Source organism: Muscardinus avellanarius (assembly GCF_963383645.1).
Source record: "Muscardinus avellanarius genome assembly, chromosome: 4".
NCBI classification, from domain to species: domain Eukaryota; kingdom Metazoa; phylum Chordata; class Mammalia; order Rodentia; family Gliridae; genus Muscardinus; species Muscardinus avellanarius.
In genome coordinates this window covers 60,973,361-60,992,850 of record NC_137789.1, presented here as the reverse complement: position 1 = coordinate 60,992,850, position 19,490 = coordinate 60,973,361, and the positions used below count along the sequence as shown (strand labels likewise).

Genomic DNA, 19,490 nt, shown 5'->3' with positions numbered 1-19,490 from the left:
AATAGGCTGGCTCTGAGGTGACTGAGGAGGAATTTGAAGAACCTAGTGATCAGTTAATGCAGAGGGTAGCACCATCTAAACCACATTTGGAAGGATTGGAAATAGGAAGGAGGTTAGCTTATTCACTCCACTATGGGCCTCATCAAGAGTGGCTACTTGACTGGCAAACGTAGTGTAAGGTCCTATCTGTGTTTGGTGATGTCTTTCACACAGTAGTACTAAAACAGATGGCAAAGTATACCCCTCTCTTTCTTCAAAAGAATGCAGAGAACACACAGATCACACATTAGTGTTTGCTCGGCTGCCTGCATAATACTTGGAACTGGATACCTAGTATTGAGTACCTTGAGCAGGATGGATTCTGGAAATCTCTACAACCTGGGTCTAATGTTACCATTGACAGGAGAGTCTTGAGATATACAACAGATGTAGAGGTTCTGTTTCCACCAGCACAGCTCACTGCTCTGCATAAGAAAGGGCTCAATCTTTCCCCAATGGCCTGATGAGTTACTGTTCTTCCTTGAGTCCCTAACTGTACCATCTAAATAGGACTTGGGTATGTGAGAGGATACAGAGCATTGCATAAATGTAGTTATTGAAAACAAATTTTATTCCTATGCAAACACCTCCTCAGGTGTGGCTATAGGGATAAAAATGAGCTCTAAGCAAAGTCAGACTTAAAGCAAATTCTGAGGTGCAAATACTTAGCTCTGAAACCAACCAGCCAGCCTTCAGCATGCTTTTTGTTATTGGAAGCTAACGTACAATTTTAACAAGGTCTTCTGCTATCTAAATTGACAATTATAAAGTTAAAATCGTTGCATGAATTTTTTTCTCGTTAATGTTTATAATGATTGGATACCGATATCTTTATATTATTTTTATCAGTTAAAATTATTAAAAGAGTCCTACCAATCTTATAAAGTAATTGCTCTCTTGGTATATTAGATGGAAAACAGTTTGACCTTACTTTAACAGAGAACTTTTCAAGCAGGAAGGAATTAATGCATGTTAGGAAAACAGTGTTTGTGTAACCTGTGGGTGCTGTATTGCTGACATTAATCTGTAGGACAAGAGCATGCAAAGTAAGACTTAACCAATATGCAAGTTATATTTGTTGAATATTCATTCATAATAGGAAAGCCTCCTAATGCCTCATTTATATTGTCATTTAAATCTAGTGCCACTTTAGATTAATTATAATCCAAATTATAGCTCTGTGCAGTACAAGAATTAATATAGAGTTTATCCAGATTAATACATTTGCATTGAAAATGTAATATGTCTCTGCCGTGGCTAAGGGGACCACTTTTTAATAAGGGAGTAAACATGAGGAAAGATGGAAATTAACCTTCATTATTGCAATTAAAATTATCCTTTCATTCTGGTCTCATTAGGAAGAATACTGTACCGGTAATTATAATTTAGAGTTATTTAGAGTTGAATAACATCTGTTATATCCAAGTTTTATAGTATTCAAACTTTATCAGACATATTGACTCATAAATAATAGCTCAGTTATTTGTTTTACTGTTTTTTCAAGATTGCTTGGGGTCCATGTGTGTTATTGGATCTTCCTCACTTGTGATGAGTACAAACCATTTTATAACCTTCTGTATTCTAAGGATTGAGAATTATTAAGTAGGCGGCATCTGAATTGAAATGAATTATGTCATTTTCATATTAGCAACCTCATGGAAGTTAAATAATCCTATAACTGACATATAATCATTGGCTCATTTATTTGGCAGTACTTATTTATAATTAAACTTCATTTTTTAGTTAAAACTCATTAAAATTACATGGTTATTTTGAGTATATTGTAATGTCTTTTAAAACACAAAATAAATCATGTTCCCATTTCAAATATTTTTCTGGTCTAGAGTAACAAATAGGGTTTGTTTCAAATAAAGTTGCAGATATAAACTGCTAGTAATCACAAAACTTAATCAAAGCCTTCCTAAAATTAATTGGCCCTTATTTAGTAGAAGACATTTCTAGGATAACCGAAGTTAATTTCCTATAATTTACCAGGGATGCCCTAATATGAAACTTGAAAGAACCACCTTTGAGTATAAAAGGCATGATTGCATAAAATACGATGCCCACGGTCTTTACAAATAATCCCAGCAACCTGCCTCATTGTCAAGCATCTGTTTCTGTCATGTTACTACATCTCAGTATTCTCTGCTGCTGCTTATAATCAGTGACCTGCATTTCTGGGGTGCCTCGCTAAAGTTAGGCAATCTACTCTTTATTTATAACTTTATAACTTCCTAGTTTAAAATGAAATGTCCTTTGGGAGGCTCCCAGTTTATGTGAGCAATCATGGTTTAATGAACTAAGCTAATTAGCCAAAAAAACATTAAACTTGACACATTTGTTGGGTTGAATACTATAGCCAACAGTCATTGCAATGGCCGTATGACAATGACCCTACAACTTAGCTTTTAATTTCTTGTCGTAACACAAACCATCATTAAATTCAAAAGCCATAGTTTTGATGAATATTAATAAACATACAAATAGAGACAAGATATCCTTAATATAGATGGTATTAATTATACCAAACATGATGCCAGTGAATATGCTTAGTAAAATATTCAGAACCTTGAACAATACTTGTTTTTTGTCTTTTCTTTTTCTTTCTTTTCTTTTTTCTTTTTTTTTTTTTGGTGGAGGATGATGCTAGGGATTGAACCCAGGTCTAAGGCATATTATACAAGTACTCTACCACCAATCTACACCCTCCCGACCCCTCACCTCGTTTTGTTTTGTATTAGCAGTACTGGGGCTTTAACCCAGGAGTACTCTACAACTGAGCTATATCCCTAGTCCTTTTTACTTTTATTTTTATAGGGTCTCACTAAGCAGTCCAGGCTGGTCATGGACTTGAAGTCCTTCTGCCTCAGCCTCTTGAGTAGCTGGGATCACAGGCATATGTCACTGCACACAGTCAGGTTTTTTTTATTTGTATAGTACCAATATTAGAATAAAATACACATTATATGTGTTTATGAACATAAGTCCATGAATATACATTCATGAAGAGAAGTTTCTGGAATGTTTATTTTATTTCTAATATATCAAAAGACCAGCAAGCAAATAAAAAGTCATGGAAATTCTTTTTCTACCTGTATGTGTCAGTCTTTAATAGAGTAGGGAATTGAATCAACTTATTATTTGGTATTGTCCAATTCTACCACGAACAAAAAAGTCTGATAAGGAATATGACATAGTATTAGTCTCTTAAGGAAACATGTTCTTACTCATTAATGGAAACTTATAAAAACAATCTCACAGGAGAAGGGAACTATAGACACATGCTGATTTAAATGACAATCATTTTATACAACTTGGCCTGACATATTAAACAGTAAGTTCTATTTTAAAATATCAAATATCATATTGTTTTCTAACATTTTTAACACTTTTGAAACAACAGTCCAAAGTACTTTATAAACATTTTTTGAGAAAAAATAAAATTTTAAATCCTGAATTAATTATGAAGAAAATATTCCTAGGTTTGACATGTCTTTGGATAGCAAGTACTTGGGTATTTTTAATCAGTGTAATGAGACTATTTCCAATTTAAGTTCATGTAAATAAAAATCTAAGTTATTTTTTTAATATCTAGAAATAATTTAAATTTTTCCAAGACATATATAGAGGACAAAGGTATCAATACAAGTAAATCTAGTGTTTATATATCTGGAAATCAATTTAATTCTGTACCTACCATAAACCCCCAGGGAATAAAATTATTACCATCATGTCATTTAGATTCTATTCTAATTTTTATCTCCTGAAGAGCACTCTTACTTTTAAATTTCTTCCTGAATTCTAAATTTCTGAGTTTATTTTTATGGTATAAAATATTTATCTCTATCCAAAGAAGAGATAGAATGAATTTCTTTTGGTTCACTTTTGCTTCGTTACCATAACATTCTTGACCTTATTTTTAAATTAAAACTGGGTTATTTTGCAAAAAGGTGCAATTTGTTCATTTATAGGAACCGTATGTGGATTGAAAAAAAATCAAGATAAATCTTCATGCACAGCATACAATCAGATTACGCCTAGACTATATATTTACGCGGGGTCTGATAGCAATCAATGGCTTAGCTTCATTGCATTTCAAGATGTATTTGCACCCAGTTGTCCAGTGATAGTGTCCTCACCCTGGAAATAATTTAGTTGCAAATTGACTGGAAGATGGTGAAAATTGAAAGTTAAAATTAGAAATACTCATAATAAACAGCAGAAAAAAGGTCAGATGATGCCGAGCTATGATGAGATTGGAATGGCTGGTAAATGAGGTTTTGTGTTTGTCGTGAGATGTATGTGACATGCCTACCCAATGTCGCTGTAATATCCAGCCTCACACAGGAGATTATCGGGCAAATTGATGCTGGAAAGAATTTTCTGTTAGATTGGGAAATTAGAATTGTGCTCTTTTCTTTGATGTTTATAAGGCGCCTACACATTATACTGCTCATCTAGGCAAAATTTTAAGTTGTCTTTAACACCAAATATTTGGATTAATGCCATAAAATTTTGTCCTCTTTAGATTTGTACTATAATGCAGTATGTGTAGTCAACTGCTAAAATATCTCTAGCAAAGACTATATCCCTAATAGCAGCAGCAAAAATGTAATATATAGTTAATTTTAACATCCTTTGAATTTTAAAATCCATTTCTGACATCAAACTATTACTATTTTCATTCCTGAATTCTTCTCAGGATTTTGAAATCTTCTCCACACCTAAGAATTTAGAGGAGAAAAAGGTAATTAAATATTAGGAAAAGAGTGATTTCCTAAGATAGTATTTGTGAATGGGAGTAGATTTGCTTTAATGTGATAAAGGCATTCGGAGACACCAGAGAGCACATGTTATTGATGAACCTTTCAAGGCCACCTAGGGTTATCTAAACACGAGACAGGAGTACATTTTAAAATATACTTAAAAAGTCTACTTGGTGAACAAAAAGAAGCATGCTTTTTACCATTTTGAGAATAGCATTGTTTAAAAGTACTGGCCTGTTTTGTGTGTGTGTGTGTGTGTGTGTGTGTGTGTATGTGTGTGTGATTTCAGTGAATTTAGAGTGATAATTATATGAAGAACACCGTTTTTCTGATTGTGGTATTGTGTTTACAAATTGAGTTGTTCTATTCTTTTTGGGGATCAGGAATAATCACACCAGAGAAGGAGCTCAAAGGCAGTGTGGCAGGGGGCACCCAGCCACTCCTGCTGGCAAAAGAAGAGGATGTTGCCACAAAAAGGTCAAAACCTTCAGAGGATAATAAATTCTGTCATGAACAGGTAAATAATATTGCTGTCTTCTCTTTTCTAAGTCTCTTTTTTGTTCATTTGTTCCTAGTAGTTTTAGAGCCCCAGAGACATCCATAGATGTCTATGCATATACACATCTCAACTGGCAATATTATTCGCTGCTCTGTGTGTGTGTGTGTGTGTGTGTGTGTGTGTGTGCGCGCGCGCGTGTGAGTGTTTTGGAACAGGGTTTCACTAGGTTGCTAAGTCGCACTAAGTTGCTGAAACTGTCCTCAAACCCGCCAACCCTCTGTCTCTGCCTCCCAAGTGCTGGGATTACTACGCCAGTTGATTACTAACTCTTGTTGTTATTTCTGCTGTCGTTAACCTATAGTAACTCCTGCCATCCATGTTTATTTGATCTTTTTCAGTTCTATCAGTGTCCTTATTGTAACTACAATAGTAGGGACCAAAGTCGAATCCAGATGCATGTCCTGTCTCAGCACTCGGTGCAGCCAGTCATCTGCTGTCCTCTCTGCCAGGACGTCCTCAGCAACAAAATGCACCTCCAGCTGCATCTGACACATTTGCACAGCGTGTCTCCAGACTGTGTGGAGAAGCTGCTTATGACAGTAAGGATACTCAGTGTTGATTCATGTGTGACGGGATCTGTGTAAAGGTATCAATACACATCTGTAAATACGGGTTGGTAGGAATTTATTCTTTTATTGACTACATTACACAAATCCTAGTCAAGATCCATTTGGAATCTCTTTTGCTTAGAGAAAAAATGGGATACTAAGTGTAGTTTCAGTTATTACATATTTTGTGGTCTTTTATAATCTATGATGTTAATCAAGTGACTTGTGAGCACCTTGAATTTCAAAGTCCTTGGTTATAATAAAAATAGATCTACAAGCTGGGTGTGATGGTGCATGCTTGTAATCCCAGCATTTGAGAGGCAGATCACTGGTTTGTGGCCAGCCTTAGTTACTTAGTGAGGCTTTCCACAACTTAGTAAGGCCCCGTTTCAAAATAAAGAATACAAAATAAGGATAGAGGTATAACTCGGAGGCAGAATGCCCCTGGGTTCAATCCCTAGTACTGCCAAAAAATAAAAAGAAAAAAGAAAAAATAGAGCTACATAAACTATGAAAACATAAAAAAACATAATAGATTGCTTTTATTGGTGCATTACAGCTATACATTATAGTGAGGTTCAATGTGTTAAAAACATACATACACACAATTCTCTGTATACTCTATTGTGTGTGTGTGTGTGTGTGTGTAAGAGAGAGAGAGAGAGAGAGAGAGAGAGAGAGAGAGAGAGAGAGAGAGAGAGATAGATAGATATTGGAGGATTGAACCCAAGGGCATTTTACCTCAAAGCTACACTCCTAAGTCCAATTTTACTTTTTATTTGGCAACAGGGTCTCTCTAAGTTGCTGACAGCCTCACCAAGTTGCTGAGGCTGACTTCAAACCTGCAATTCTCCTGTCTCATCCTCCCAAGTACTGGGATTTCAGGTGTTGCCCGACCAAGGTTGCTAATTTTTTAAAAAAAGAATAGAGAATTGTAATAGCATTGGTTTGGAATTAGAAGGGCTAGAAGTCCCTTCTTTGTTGGGAATGGAAATGGAATCTGCGAGTGTGGAATGAGAGATGTAGTGGAGTTTAGTGGAGTTTGTGGTCTCTAGAGTGCATTGACCATGACCCCTTTGGTTTCAAAGGTGCCTGTTCCTGATGTGATGATGCCAAACAGTCTGCTGCTACCAGCAGCCACCTCTGAGAAATCCGAGCGGGACACGCCCGCAGGTGTAGCAGCGGAGGGCTCTGGGAAGTACACAGGTATGCCTATATGAAAGAAAGGTCTGAAAAAAATCACTCAGCATCTTGACTTTGTGACACTGCTCCAAGATTATTACTATAGATAATGCGTGAAAGGAAGAAAATGGATGTTATTCCCAAGAGCCTACTTTCCAAGGCATACTTGGTATCTGATTATCTCTACCTGTCCCTGGGGAGCACAGTTGTTAGATGTTCCAGAATATTCTAATTTGTTCTAATTCATGAACACCAAGGTTATGGCCCTGGGTATTCTGCTGATGACAGCATTCTGTATTTTTTTTTTTTTTCCTTCTCTAACTTGAAATTTCTCGAAGTCAAGAATGACTTCTTACTCATCTTCAAATCCTCAACACCCAGTCTGGGCTTGTCACATAGTAGTCACTCAACAAATATTCTGTCAAAGAATCAATTAAGCAGAATATGTCTTGTCTTTGAAGCAGTAGATTTTCTTACTATAAGGAATATGCTTGTGTTTTCTTCTAACAGGTGAAAGCCCGATGGATGACAAAGCTATGGCAGGGCTTGAGGATTCAAAAGCGAGCGTGGAAATAAAGAGTGAGGAGCAGAAACCAACTAAGGAGCCCTCGGAAATGTTGGAGTGGAATAAAAACAGCAGTAAGGACGTGAAAATCCCTGACACTCTGCAAGATCAATTAAGTGAACAGCAAAAACGGCAACCCCTCTCTGTTTCTGACCGCCACGTGTATAAGTACCGCTGCAACCACTGTAGCTTGGCCTTTAAAACTATGCAGAAGCTTCAGATACATTCCCAGTATCATGCAATTCGGGCCGCCACAATGTGTAATCTCTGCCAGCGTAGTTTCCGTACATTCCAGGCTTTAAAAAAACACTTGGAAGCAGGCCACCCTGAGCTGAGTGAGGCTGAGCTTCAGCAGCTGTATGCCTCCTTGCCTGTGAATGGTGAGCTCTGGCCAGAAAGCGAAACTATGGCCCAGGATGAGCAGAGCCTCGAGCAGGAAATGGAGAGAGAGTACGAGGTGGACCATGAAGGCAAGGCAAGCCCTGTAGGCAGTGACAGTAGCTCAATTCCAGATGATCTGGGCTCTGAACCAAAGCGGACCTTACCTTTTAGAAAAGGGCCCAATTTTACCATGGAAAAATTCCTCGATCCATCTCGCCCATATAAATGTACAGTGTGTAAAGAGTCATTCACCCAAAAGAACATTCTCCTGGTCCATTATAATTCAGTGTCTCACCTGCATAAGTTGAAGAAGGTTTTGCAGGAAGCCTCCAGTCCCGTCCCACAAGAAACCAACAGCAGCACAGATAACAAACCCTACAAGTGCAGCATCTGCAATGTTGCATACAGCCAAAGCTCCACGTTGGAAATTCACATGAGGTCTGTGCTCCACCAGACAAAGGCCAGGGCTGCAAAGCTGGAGCCCAGTGGGCACATGGCCGGTGGACACAGCCTCTCAGCAAGTGTGAACAGCCCTGGCCAAGGGATATTAGATTCCATGGGTTTAGCAGCCGTCAATAGCAAAGATACTCACTTAGATGCCAAAGAATTAAATAAAAAGCAAACTCCTGAATTGATCTCGGCTCAGCCTACACATCACCCACCACAGTCGCCAGCACAAATTCAGATGCAACTCCAGCATGAGTTACAGCAGCAAGCTGCGTTCTTTCAGCCGCAGTTTCTAAACCCTGCCTTTTTGCCTCATTTTCCTATGACTCCGGAAGCACTGCTGCAGTTTCAGCAGCCTCAGTTTCTCTTTCCATTCTACATACCTGGGACGGAATTCAGCTTGGGGCCAGATTTGGGCTTGCCAGGCTCTGCCACATTTGGCATGCCAGGCATGACTGGAATGACTGGTTCCTTGCTTGAAGATCTGAAGCAACAGATTCAAACCCAGCATCACGTTGGCCAAACTCAACTCCAAATCCTACAGCAACAAGCACAATACCAATCCACACAGCCCCCGCTGCAGCCTCAAAAACAGCAGCAGCAGCAGCAGCAGCAGCAACAGCAGCAACAGCAGCAACAAGCAAACAAATTACTGAAACAAGAGCAAAGTAATCTAGCGAGTACAGACTGCCAGATCCTGAAGGACATACCATCCTATAAGGAGGCAGAAGAGATTGCTGAAAAGCAAGAGAAACCAAAGCAAGAATTTATAGGTGACGGAGAAGGACTCAAAGAAGGCAAAGACATAAAGAAGCAAAAACCCTCAGAACCATCCATCCCTCCACCCCGCATAGCCTCAGGGGCCAGAGGAAATGCAGCCAAAGCTCTGCTGGAAAACTTTGGTTTTGAACTGGTCATTCAGTATAATGAAAACAGGCAGAAAGTGCAGAAGAAGGGCAAAAACGGCGAAGGCGAAAATACCGACAAACTGGAATGCGGCAAGTGCGGCAAATTGTTTTCCAATGTTCTCATTCTAAAAAGTCACCAAGAACACGTACACGGACAGTTTTTCCCATACGGAGCACTGGAAAAATTTGCCCGTCAATACAGGGAGGCCTATGACAAGCTTTATCCAATTTCGCCATCTTCCCCTGAAACACCACCGCCGCCACCTCCGCCTCCCCCCTTGCCACCCGCTCCCCCGCAGCCGTCTCCCATGGGTCCTGTGAAGATCCCAAACACAGTGTCGACTCCTCTGCAAGCTCCCCCACCCACGCCACCACCACCGCCTCCGCCGCCCCCTCCTCCCCCTCCGCCGCCGCCCCCACCTCCACCCTCAGCGCCTCCGCAGGTGCAGCTGCCGGTCTCTCTGGACCTTCCGCTCTTCCCGTCCATTATGATGCAGCCTGTGCAGCACCCGGCACTGCCCCCCCAGCTCGCCCTGCAGCTGCCCCAGATGGACACGCTCTCGGCCGATCTCACGCAGCTCTGCCAGCAGCAGCTCGGGTTAGACCCCAACTTCTTGAGGCATTCTCAGTTCAAACGCCCGCGGACGAGAATTACAGATGATCAGCTCAAAATCCTAAGGGCTTATTTTGACATCAATAATTCTCCGAGTGAAGAACAGATCCAGGAAATGGCAGAGAAATCTGGCCTCTCTCAAAAAGTTATCAAACACTGGTTCCGAAATACGCTCTTTAAGGAAAGACAGAGAAACAAGGATTCACCTTACAACTTCAGTAATCCTCCCATAACTGTCTTGGAAGACATCAGAATTGATCCACAGCCCACCTCGTTGGAACATTACAAGTCGGACGCATCCTTCAGTAAAAGATCTTCTAGAACAAGATTTACCGACTACCAGCTTAGGGTTCTGCAAGACTTTTTTGACACCAATGCTTACCCAAAAGACGATGAAATAGAACAGCTCTCTACTGTTCTCAATTTGCCTACTCGGGTTATTGTCGTGTGGTTCCAGAATGCTCGGCAGAAAGCTCGAAAGAGCTATGAGAATCAAGCAGAAGCTAAAGACAACGAGAAAAGGGAGCTAACGAATGAACGGTATATCCGAACCAGCAACATGCAGTACCAGTGTAAAAAGTGCAATGTGGTTTTCCCCAGGATCTTTGACTTGATCACGCATCAGAAGAAGCAGTGCTACAAGGACGAAGATGATGATGCCCAAGATGAAAGTCAAACAGAAGACTCCATGGATGCCACCGACCAGGTGGTGTACAAGCACTGTACGGCGTCATCGGGACAAACAGACACGGCCAAAAACACTGCTGCCCCTGCAGCCTCCTCTGGCTCTGGGACTAGCACGCCCCTGATACGATCACCCAAACCAGAACCGGAGAAGGCTTCTCCCAAACCTGACTATCCCACAGAAAAGCCAAAGCAGACTGACCTGGCACCCCCTTCTCAAGGCGCCAAACCAGTGCCACCATTAGCATCGGCTTCATCAGAACCACCACAGGTGTCCACAGCCCAGCCACAGCCACAGCCACAGCCACAGCCAACGAAACAGCCCCAACTTATGGGAAGACCCCCCTCGGCCTCTCAAACCCCAGTCCCTTCCAGTCCTCTGCAGATTTCCATGACTTCTCTCCAGAACAGTCTACCTCCACAGTTACTCCAATACCAATGTGACCAGTGTACAGTTGCCTTCCCGAACCTGGAACTTTGGCAGGAGCACCAGCACATGCACTTCCTCGCTGCTCAAAACCAATTCCTCCACTCTCCATTCTTGGAAAGGCCCCTGGATATGCCCTACATGATATTCGACCCCAATAACCCTCTGATGACCGGACAGCTTCTGGGTGGCTCTCTCACACAGATGCCACCTCAGACCACTTCCTCTCACGCCACGGCCCCCGCCACCGTTGCTGCTTCCCTCAAAAGGAAACTGGATGATAAGGAAGATACTAACTGCAGTGAAAAGGAGGGAGGAAATAGCGGTGAAGACCAGCATCGCGATAAGCGCCTGCGAACCACCATCACCCCGGAACAACTGGAAATACTCTATGAAAAATACCTACTGGATTCCAATCCTACCCGGAAAATGCTGGATCACATAGCCCGTGAGGTCGGGCTGAAAAAAAGAGTCGTGCAAGTTTGGTTCCAGAACACACGAGCCCGAGAAAGGAAAGGCCAGTTCCGGGCAGTGGGTCCAGCACAATCTCATAAACGATGTCCCTTCTGCAGAGCCCTATTCAAAGCAAAGTCAGCCTTAGAAAGCCACATTCGCTCCAGGCACTGGAATGAAGGAAAGCAGGCAGGTTATAGCCTGCCACCAAGCCCCTTAATATCCACAGAGGACGGGGGAGAAAGCCCGCAGAAATATATTTATTTTGATTATCCATCTTTACCATTAACTAAAATTGATCTATCGAGTGAGAATGAACTGGCTTCCACAGTGTCGACGCCTGTTAGTAAAACAGCAGAGCTGTCACCGAAGAATCTTTTAAGCCCTTCTTCTTTTAAAGCAGAAGGTTCTGAAGATGTAGAGAATTTAAATGCTCCTCCTGCTGAGGCTGGGTATGAACAAAATAAAACTGACTTTGATGAGACTTCGTCCATTAATACGGCCATCAGCGATGCCAGCACTGGAGATGAGGGCAACACTGAGATGGAAAGCACCACCGGGAGCTCTGGAGATGTCAAACCGGCTCTGTCCCCGAAGGAGCCCAAAACGCTGGACACGTTGCCAAAGTCAGCAACCACACCCACCACCGAGGTCTGTGATGACAAGTTTCTCTTTTCTCTCACGAGTCCATCGATCCATTTCAGTGAGAAAGACGGTGACCACGACCAAAGCTTTTACATTACGGATGACCCCGATGACAACGCCGACCGCAGCGAGACGTCCAGCATCGCTGACCCCAGCTCGCCAAATCCTTTTGGGTCTGGCAACCCTTTCAAATCCAAAAGCAACGATCGGCCGGGTCACAAGCGATTTCGGACCCAGATGAGCAATCTTCAGCTCAAGGTCCTCAAGGCTTGCTTTAGTGATTACCGAACGCCAACCATGCAAGAGTGTGAAATGCTGGGGAATGAGATTGGGCTGCCCAAACGTGTGGTCCAGGTGTGGTTTCAAAATGCAAGGGCGAAGGAAAAGAAGTTTAAGATCAACATTGGGAAGCCTTTCATGATCAATCAAAGCGGAACAGAAGGCAACAAACCAGAGTGTACCCTCTGTGGGGTGAAGTACTCTGCCCGCTTGTCCATCAGAGATCATATTTTCTCCAAGCAGCACATTTCCAAAGTGAGGGAGACTGTGGGCAGTCAGCTCGATCGGGAGAAAGATTATTTAGCTCCGACCACTGTTCGTCAGTTGATGGCACAGCAAGAACTTGATCGTATAAAGAAAGCTTCAGATGTGCTGGGCTTAGCCGTACAGCAGCCTGGCGTGATGGACAGCAGCTCTCTCCACAGCATCAGCCTGCCTGCAGCCTACCCAGGACTCCCCGGCCTTCCTCCAGTCCTTCTCCCTGGTATGAACGGTCCATCCTCCTTGCCTGGATTTCCACAAAATTCAAACAGTAAGTAACTTAAAGGAGAGTCAGTATAGTTAGCCAGGTATCCTTAAGCAGCCAATTTCATGTACTCATGAACAGGGTACATTTAGATTGCTTTTCATTTCAATACATAAAATCAATAAATTATTTAAAGTGTATATTTTATTGGCTCTAGCTCATAACTGGGAATTAGGTCAACCTGAACTTATGCAGAGAAATTAAAACTAGGTAGATCCTAGCAGATTCTCAGAAATATATTATTTTTTACTGTTACATTTATTTGTCTTAGAAAAATTATTTTTATATACTGGTTTCAATACTGATTTCATATGACAGTTCAACGCAAACACATGGCATAGTATGTTGCATACATTTTAAGAAATTAGGACATTAAAGAACACATTGTTTGGTGTTCTGATTTACGTTTTCTCCAATGGGAAGAATTTTTTGTTTTTTGTCACCCCTACCCCATAAGTACCATGAAATTCAAAAGTTAAGTGCTCTCCAGCCACAAGAATTCATGCACATTGATTCTAGCATTTAATAAAGCTTATGCTTAAAGTTTAACAACTAAAACTATGACTTCTGTGATAATTTATTTTTTTCAGCATTGTTATGAGATTTTGGATTTTGTAGTATTCACTGCTACTTGTTATTTAGATAAACTCACAACTCTAGAAATACATTATTATTTATTCCACACGTTCTATCCTTCGCCCTTCACTCAGCTCAGATTTATAATGAAGGCATAACAAAATTGTAGAGATATTAAATGCTGAATCTAGTTTTGTGTTCAAGAGAAATGTGGTTTGTGCATCTGAGATTTAGTGAATAAGTGTAGGTATTCAACAAATTGAATATAATGTGTTAAGCAATCATATAGCCAAACATTTAAGAAAAGTTATATATCACCCAAAATAAAAAAAAGATTTATTTTATAATTTCTACTTTTAAGTAAGTTTTTCAAATTATCAATATATTTTTCTTTCTGAGGAAAATTTGACATTATAAAGAGACTTATCTGGCATTTAGAGATCACATGTTTCTACAAAGTTCACAAAAAGGCATAAGGAAAACTTATTTTCACAATATGAATTTTTATTAAATTTCAAATTTTACAATTCTACACTTCTCTTACAAAAAAAAAAAAAAGTTGGAGCTGTGACCTTAAGAAGTCACTCTTCTTTGTGACTTCTCCTCCATGTGAAGCATGGGAAGAATCATACATAGGGGTTTCTAGGCCATTATTAGCTCATCTGGCTCCACGTCTAGAATGACTTTCTCTTTAGAGAGGAGAACAGAGCTATATGTAGAAAGAATGTTACCAAGAAAACCTCTACAATATCCCTTCCTTAAACTATCATACCAACTTGCCTTTTTCCCCAAAGTATGTTGGGCTTAATTGCTTGGATAATATTGGCCCTTTAACTATTAGAGTTACAACCATGTATTATGGCTGTACATTTTAACTAAGGCAGATAAAAGTGTTGTGAGAACAAGGCAATAACAGAACTTGTTTGCATCTGGTAGTAGTCTTGTTGCTTTGTAGTCCCATTTTATACACCACTGTAATTATTAGTGACACAGTGACACATAAAAAAGTATCTTATGTGGAAGAACATTCATGATCAGTTATGTAGAATAGGGGGCTTTTGATATTTTACACGAGCTAAAAACAGTGTAAATGCCTTTGATCTACAAATCTGCTTTGATTGATGATGGCTGTGTTATCACCTTCCTAAGTGCTGGTCACAGCATCATGTTCTTCTCTCTACTGGGTTAGAAGATCACTGCTGGGACAAGGGGCCCTTCTGCCAGTTACCCTTCCAATTAGTTACTCTGATTCTTGCCCCCAGAGGGCTTGTATTAAAGAGACACAAAAGGAGAGAGAAGACTGTCTATTCATTAAATATTTAAACTAACTTTTTTTCTTCTTTATACACCATAAAAGTAATTTACATTCTCTCCCCAAAACACAACTTTAAAAAATACACACACACACACACACACACACACACACACACACACACACATAAACACTGCAGGCCCTCCACAACTACCCTTAAGCATATCTTTAGATGCACCAGGTATTGAGGAATTCAATGCCTTGCTTCATCTGTCGCTTTATTAAATCATGGACCAAAACCAATCCGGTAGCATTATAAAGAGAAAAGCTCCATGAATGTTGCTACCTACTGGAGTTTGCAGTTTCTCTTGAATTGGTCTTTGTTTGTCAGAGATTTTAAACATTAGCCCAGCAGAGTTATCAGTGGGACTCCATCTGAGAGCCTGAGTTCCCACACTTCGAGTCCACATTCTTTTTCGGTTCATTTATCTGTGGTGGGGAGAGCAGAATGTTGTCACCAGCTCCTGGAGTAGAGCTGTGGGTCTCTGTCTTCCCATCATCGTCTTCCCACTGTATTATTTTTCATCCAGCCAATACTTTGGCTTTATGGGAGAGATAGACATCCTATGGGTATGAAGTCAAAAAAAGAAAAATTCTTCATAAGTAAAAATATATCTGTTATCTTGAACAAGCCTTGGACTCTTGATATTATTTGTTATGTATGTGAACAACTTTAGGAATATGAAAAGTTCATCTTGGGTCAACTTAATAAGATTTAGTTATGGAAAAGTCTCTATTTAAAAATATTTCAGACCTTCCAAGGTAGGTTTCAAGTGTTGATCTGAAGGAAAACACTGAAAAATACTCCAGTGAATGTGAACTATTCTGCAAAGTAATGAGTTTGTCCAAAGATTATACACACAATTTGCTTAATTCCAATATGCATATTCAGTTCTAATATTGATCATCCTCTAACTTTCCTGATGGAAACATCCATTCTGGTTGGATATCAGCTCAGGCCTGTGTTCAGCTCGCTACTTACCATTGCTTATTTTAAAAATAAATATCTTCTTTAAAAATTTATCAAAATGGTGTGAAGGTGCATACCTGTGATCCCAGTACTTGGGAGGCTTAGACAGGAGGATTACAGGATCAAGGCCAGCCTCAGGAACTTAGTGGGGTCCTCAGAAATGTAGAAAGACCCTGTTTCAAAAAAATAACCAGAACAAAAAGTAGTGCTGGGGTGTACCCAGCCCAAAGATAGACTATCTCTGAATTCAATCCCCCATACCACAACAAATAAATAAATAAATAAATCTTACTGTTTCTATCATAATCAAATAAAAAAGAAAAAGTAGTAATAGAATATCACATACTTACTTGTATACTTAAAAATGAGAAAATTTTAAATTTATATTTTATTCTTTAGAGTATTGGTTTCAATTTGCTCAAGATGATTAGGAAGATTTTTTAATTTTCTATTTTTAATTTATTCCTTATTTTAAAGAGTGGCCAATTTTAAATGTTCCATTAGTATCTGGAAATATAGCCTAGCCCATTTTCCTTAAATAAAGCCATAGAACATGCCTTTTGCATTTTTCTCATAATTTTGTGCAACTAACACATTTGGGATAAATCTAGATAAGAATAATTCTTTAATAATTTTAGCACAGTTGTCTTTGGTCAAGACAAAAAAAGACAAAAAAAACAAAAAATTGTTTTTTATGTACATAAAAATTTAAAATTACTTTTGCCTCAAAAATAAATTTTTGCTTTGAAAGATCAGAGTCAAAAAACTTGGAAGAAATGAATTACACATACATGTCTTGTGAGGCAGGAATTTTCTTCTAAAAGTATTTATTTTAGGAATGGCTAGTAACAAAATCAGAAAAATGATGATAGGAGACTATTCACAGAAAAAAATAATCTCTAAGTTAAATTTCTAAGAATGGATAGGAGTAGGAGCAGGAGTTGAAAAACAAGAAGGAATATAATATATTACTATCATAACTTGATAAAATATATAAAAATTTTATATACATAGTTTTAGTTTTGAGTTACCATCATTTATTCTCTATAATTATTACTGCTCAGTTCATCTATTGTATATTTGATTTTCTGCCTACTATTTTTATTATAACCTATTATAAACCCAATATACATGCTTTATTTTTTATTTTATTTATTTTTATTTTTTATTTATTTATTTTTTGCGGGTCTGAGGACGGAACCCAGGGGCATTCAACCTCCGAGCTACATCCCCTGCCCTATTTTTTTACTCTTTAATTTGAAACAGGGTCTCACTAAGTTGCAGAGGACCTCTCTAAGTAGCTGAGGCTGTCTGTGAACCATGATCCTCTGGTCTCAGCCTTCCAAATACTGGGATTACAAGTGTGCACCACCACGCCCAACTTATTTTTTAATTTTTAATTTAATTTTACTTTTTTTTGTACTGGAATTTAAACTAGAAAGGTTCTACCTCTAAGACATACCCCCAGCCATATTTTACTTATTTTTTATTTTGAAACAGGATCTCACTAAGTTGCCAAGGCTGTCCTCGAAACTGCGATCATCCTACTTCAGCTTCTCAAAAAGCGGCGTTACAGATGTACACCATCATGCCCAGCTTTTGTTTTTCTTCATATGTTCTTTTCCTAAAAAATTTTCTAAAGACTTGATTGATTAACTCTGCTTATTTCTCAAGATGTTAAGGCCTTTGAATTTTAAGATTTAGGTCTTTGAATTCATTTTTCTGAAAATTTCCAATATTATATGATCCACATAGGCACAGGTAAATCCCATGTATGCGAAAGGTGAAACCAACAACTGCTGATCCATTTTTTTACTACAATTGTTATTTTCCCATTTCTCTTTGCTCCTTAAAATTTCTTTTGTTTTATATGTTCATATTAGAGAGATAGTGAGCTTAGTAACATTCTCAGAATTGGAGCGTAAGTACCAGATAGAAGAGGATGCAATTACTGAGTATGTAGTTGTACCCTTGTATTTGACCTAGAAGTAAGGTTGGCTTTGGGAGTAGGCAAAAGAGGTTGGCTACCAAGATAGTGTCATTCTAACAACACAAAGAAGGCTTTTCTGCCCTGAGTAGTATTTCCACCTGAATCATTCAGGCATGAAACTTTATAATTAGATATTAATTCCTATGACTTTTCTTATTATCCTTGTTAAATGGAAAATAACATAGAATATCATGAAATCAGAATATCAGAGCAGGAAGGAACCTCAAAATGATCTAACATAGTATATACTAAGACTTTTCAATAAAAGCACATTTCTTTCTTTGAGTCTTTCCTTCAAATAAAAATTTTTTAGAGAAGCAAGTGGAAAGAACATGAAGATAATCAGACATAGAAGGAGTAAAGGCAAAGGAGATGAGAGTATGGGCCCAAAGCAACTCCATTTCTTTACATTTTCTCCTAGGGCTAGGTCTAAGTCGCATGAGTCTCAAAAGTCTATGATAATGAATTGGATTAAATATCAAGGCGTTTACTCATTCAAAGCTTAAGCCATTCTCATTTTAAACTTATTTTAAATGTATGAGCCATACTTTGGTAATATGTGAGCACTTTGAGGGCAGCTATAAAATACCATCTCCAGTTCTTCTACTGTCAACTCACAGGTTTTCCTGTTAAGTATTAAATATCTCTAGGATTGTTTTCCTATTTAAATCTGAAGTTTCTTTTATCATCTACTTCCTCTGACCATAGAGAATATTGGGAGTCTTTTCTAATATAATGGAAGCTCCTTAAAGATGGTCCTTATGGCAACTAGAGAGATTCTTCTAGGACTGGGGACACGGCTCAGTGGGAGAACACTTGTCTAGCATGTATGAAGCCCTGGGTTAGATCCTCAGCACTCCAAACACAGACAAGCAAACAAAATCATCATCCTCAAATAAAAGAGAGAGAGAGATTATTACAAAACATGTCAGAGAAGAGTTTGCCAGTAATAAGCTAGACTGAGAGCAACATGGTAATGGTAAAAGGATGCTCAAAGCCTTCATGTGATATGGCTTGGTATTCACAAATAACCTACAGACATCCTCTCCTATGCTTTACATCATTTTAGGTTATTTATGGTACATAATACAATGTAAATACTTTGCCAATCGTTGTTATACCTTATTGCTTAGGGAATAATGACAATAAAAAGATCTGTACATGTTTAGTATATAGGTAATATTTTACTAAAAATTTTTTTGGATCCATGGTTGGTTGAATCCATACATAGGGAACTCGCTCTTGAATGCTAAACCCAACCAAGCAGAGCTTTCTTAGCTGTGTAAACACCAATGAATAACCAAACTTGTTTTTTTCAGCTAAAGAATAGAAGCATGCAGTTTCTGTGCCGCTAGTGTCTCATTGAACATCCACATGTTATATTTAGCATAGACATAAGACTATGATCAGTATTTAAAGAGCAGATTCAATTAAGTCCTCTGACCATTCCCTCTACACCTGTGCACTGGCAAACTTTATTCTTTCTCTTGGTCACTTCTCCCACAAGCCTCCAGCAGAGTCCCTGTCATGATCATTTGGTAAACTTTCCCCACCTGGAGAACAGACTACCTCAGTCACTCATTAAGCTTCAGTCTGTTTCTTCTGCAATCAACTTTA

At 39.2% G+C, this 19,490-nt stretch overlaps 1 protein-coding gene across 2 annotated transcripts in view; it reads left to right on the top strand.

The window, feature by feature from the left end:
* Nucleotides 1-19,490, top strand: part of ZFHX4 (zinc finger homeobox 4) — a gene marked incomplete at both ends in the record, with an annotated part of 166,146 nt that overhangs the window by 143,635 nt on the left and 3,021 nt on the right. For both annotated transcript variants that reach the window (XM_080694378.1, XM_080694377.1), the window contains 4 exons: nt 5,192-5,325; nt 5,706-5,906; nt 7,004-7,121; nt 7,608-13,031. In XM_080694378.1, coding sequence (XP_080550504.1) covers nt 5,192-5,325; nt 5,706-5,906; nt 7,004-7,121; nt 7,608-13,031 — 5,877 coding nt within the window. The remainder of the gene's footprint in view (nt 1-5,191; nt 5,326-5,705; nt 5,907-7,003; nt 7,122-7,607; nt 13,032-19,490) is intronic.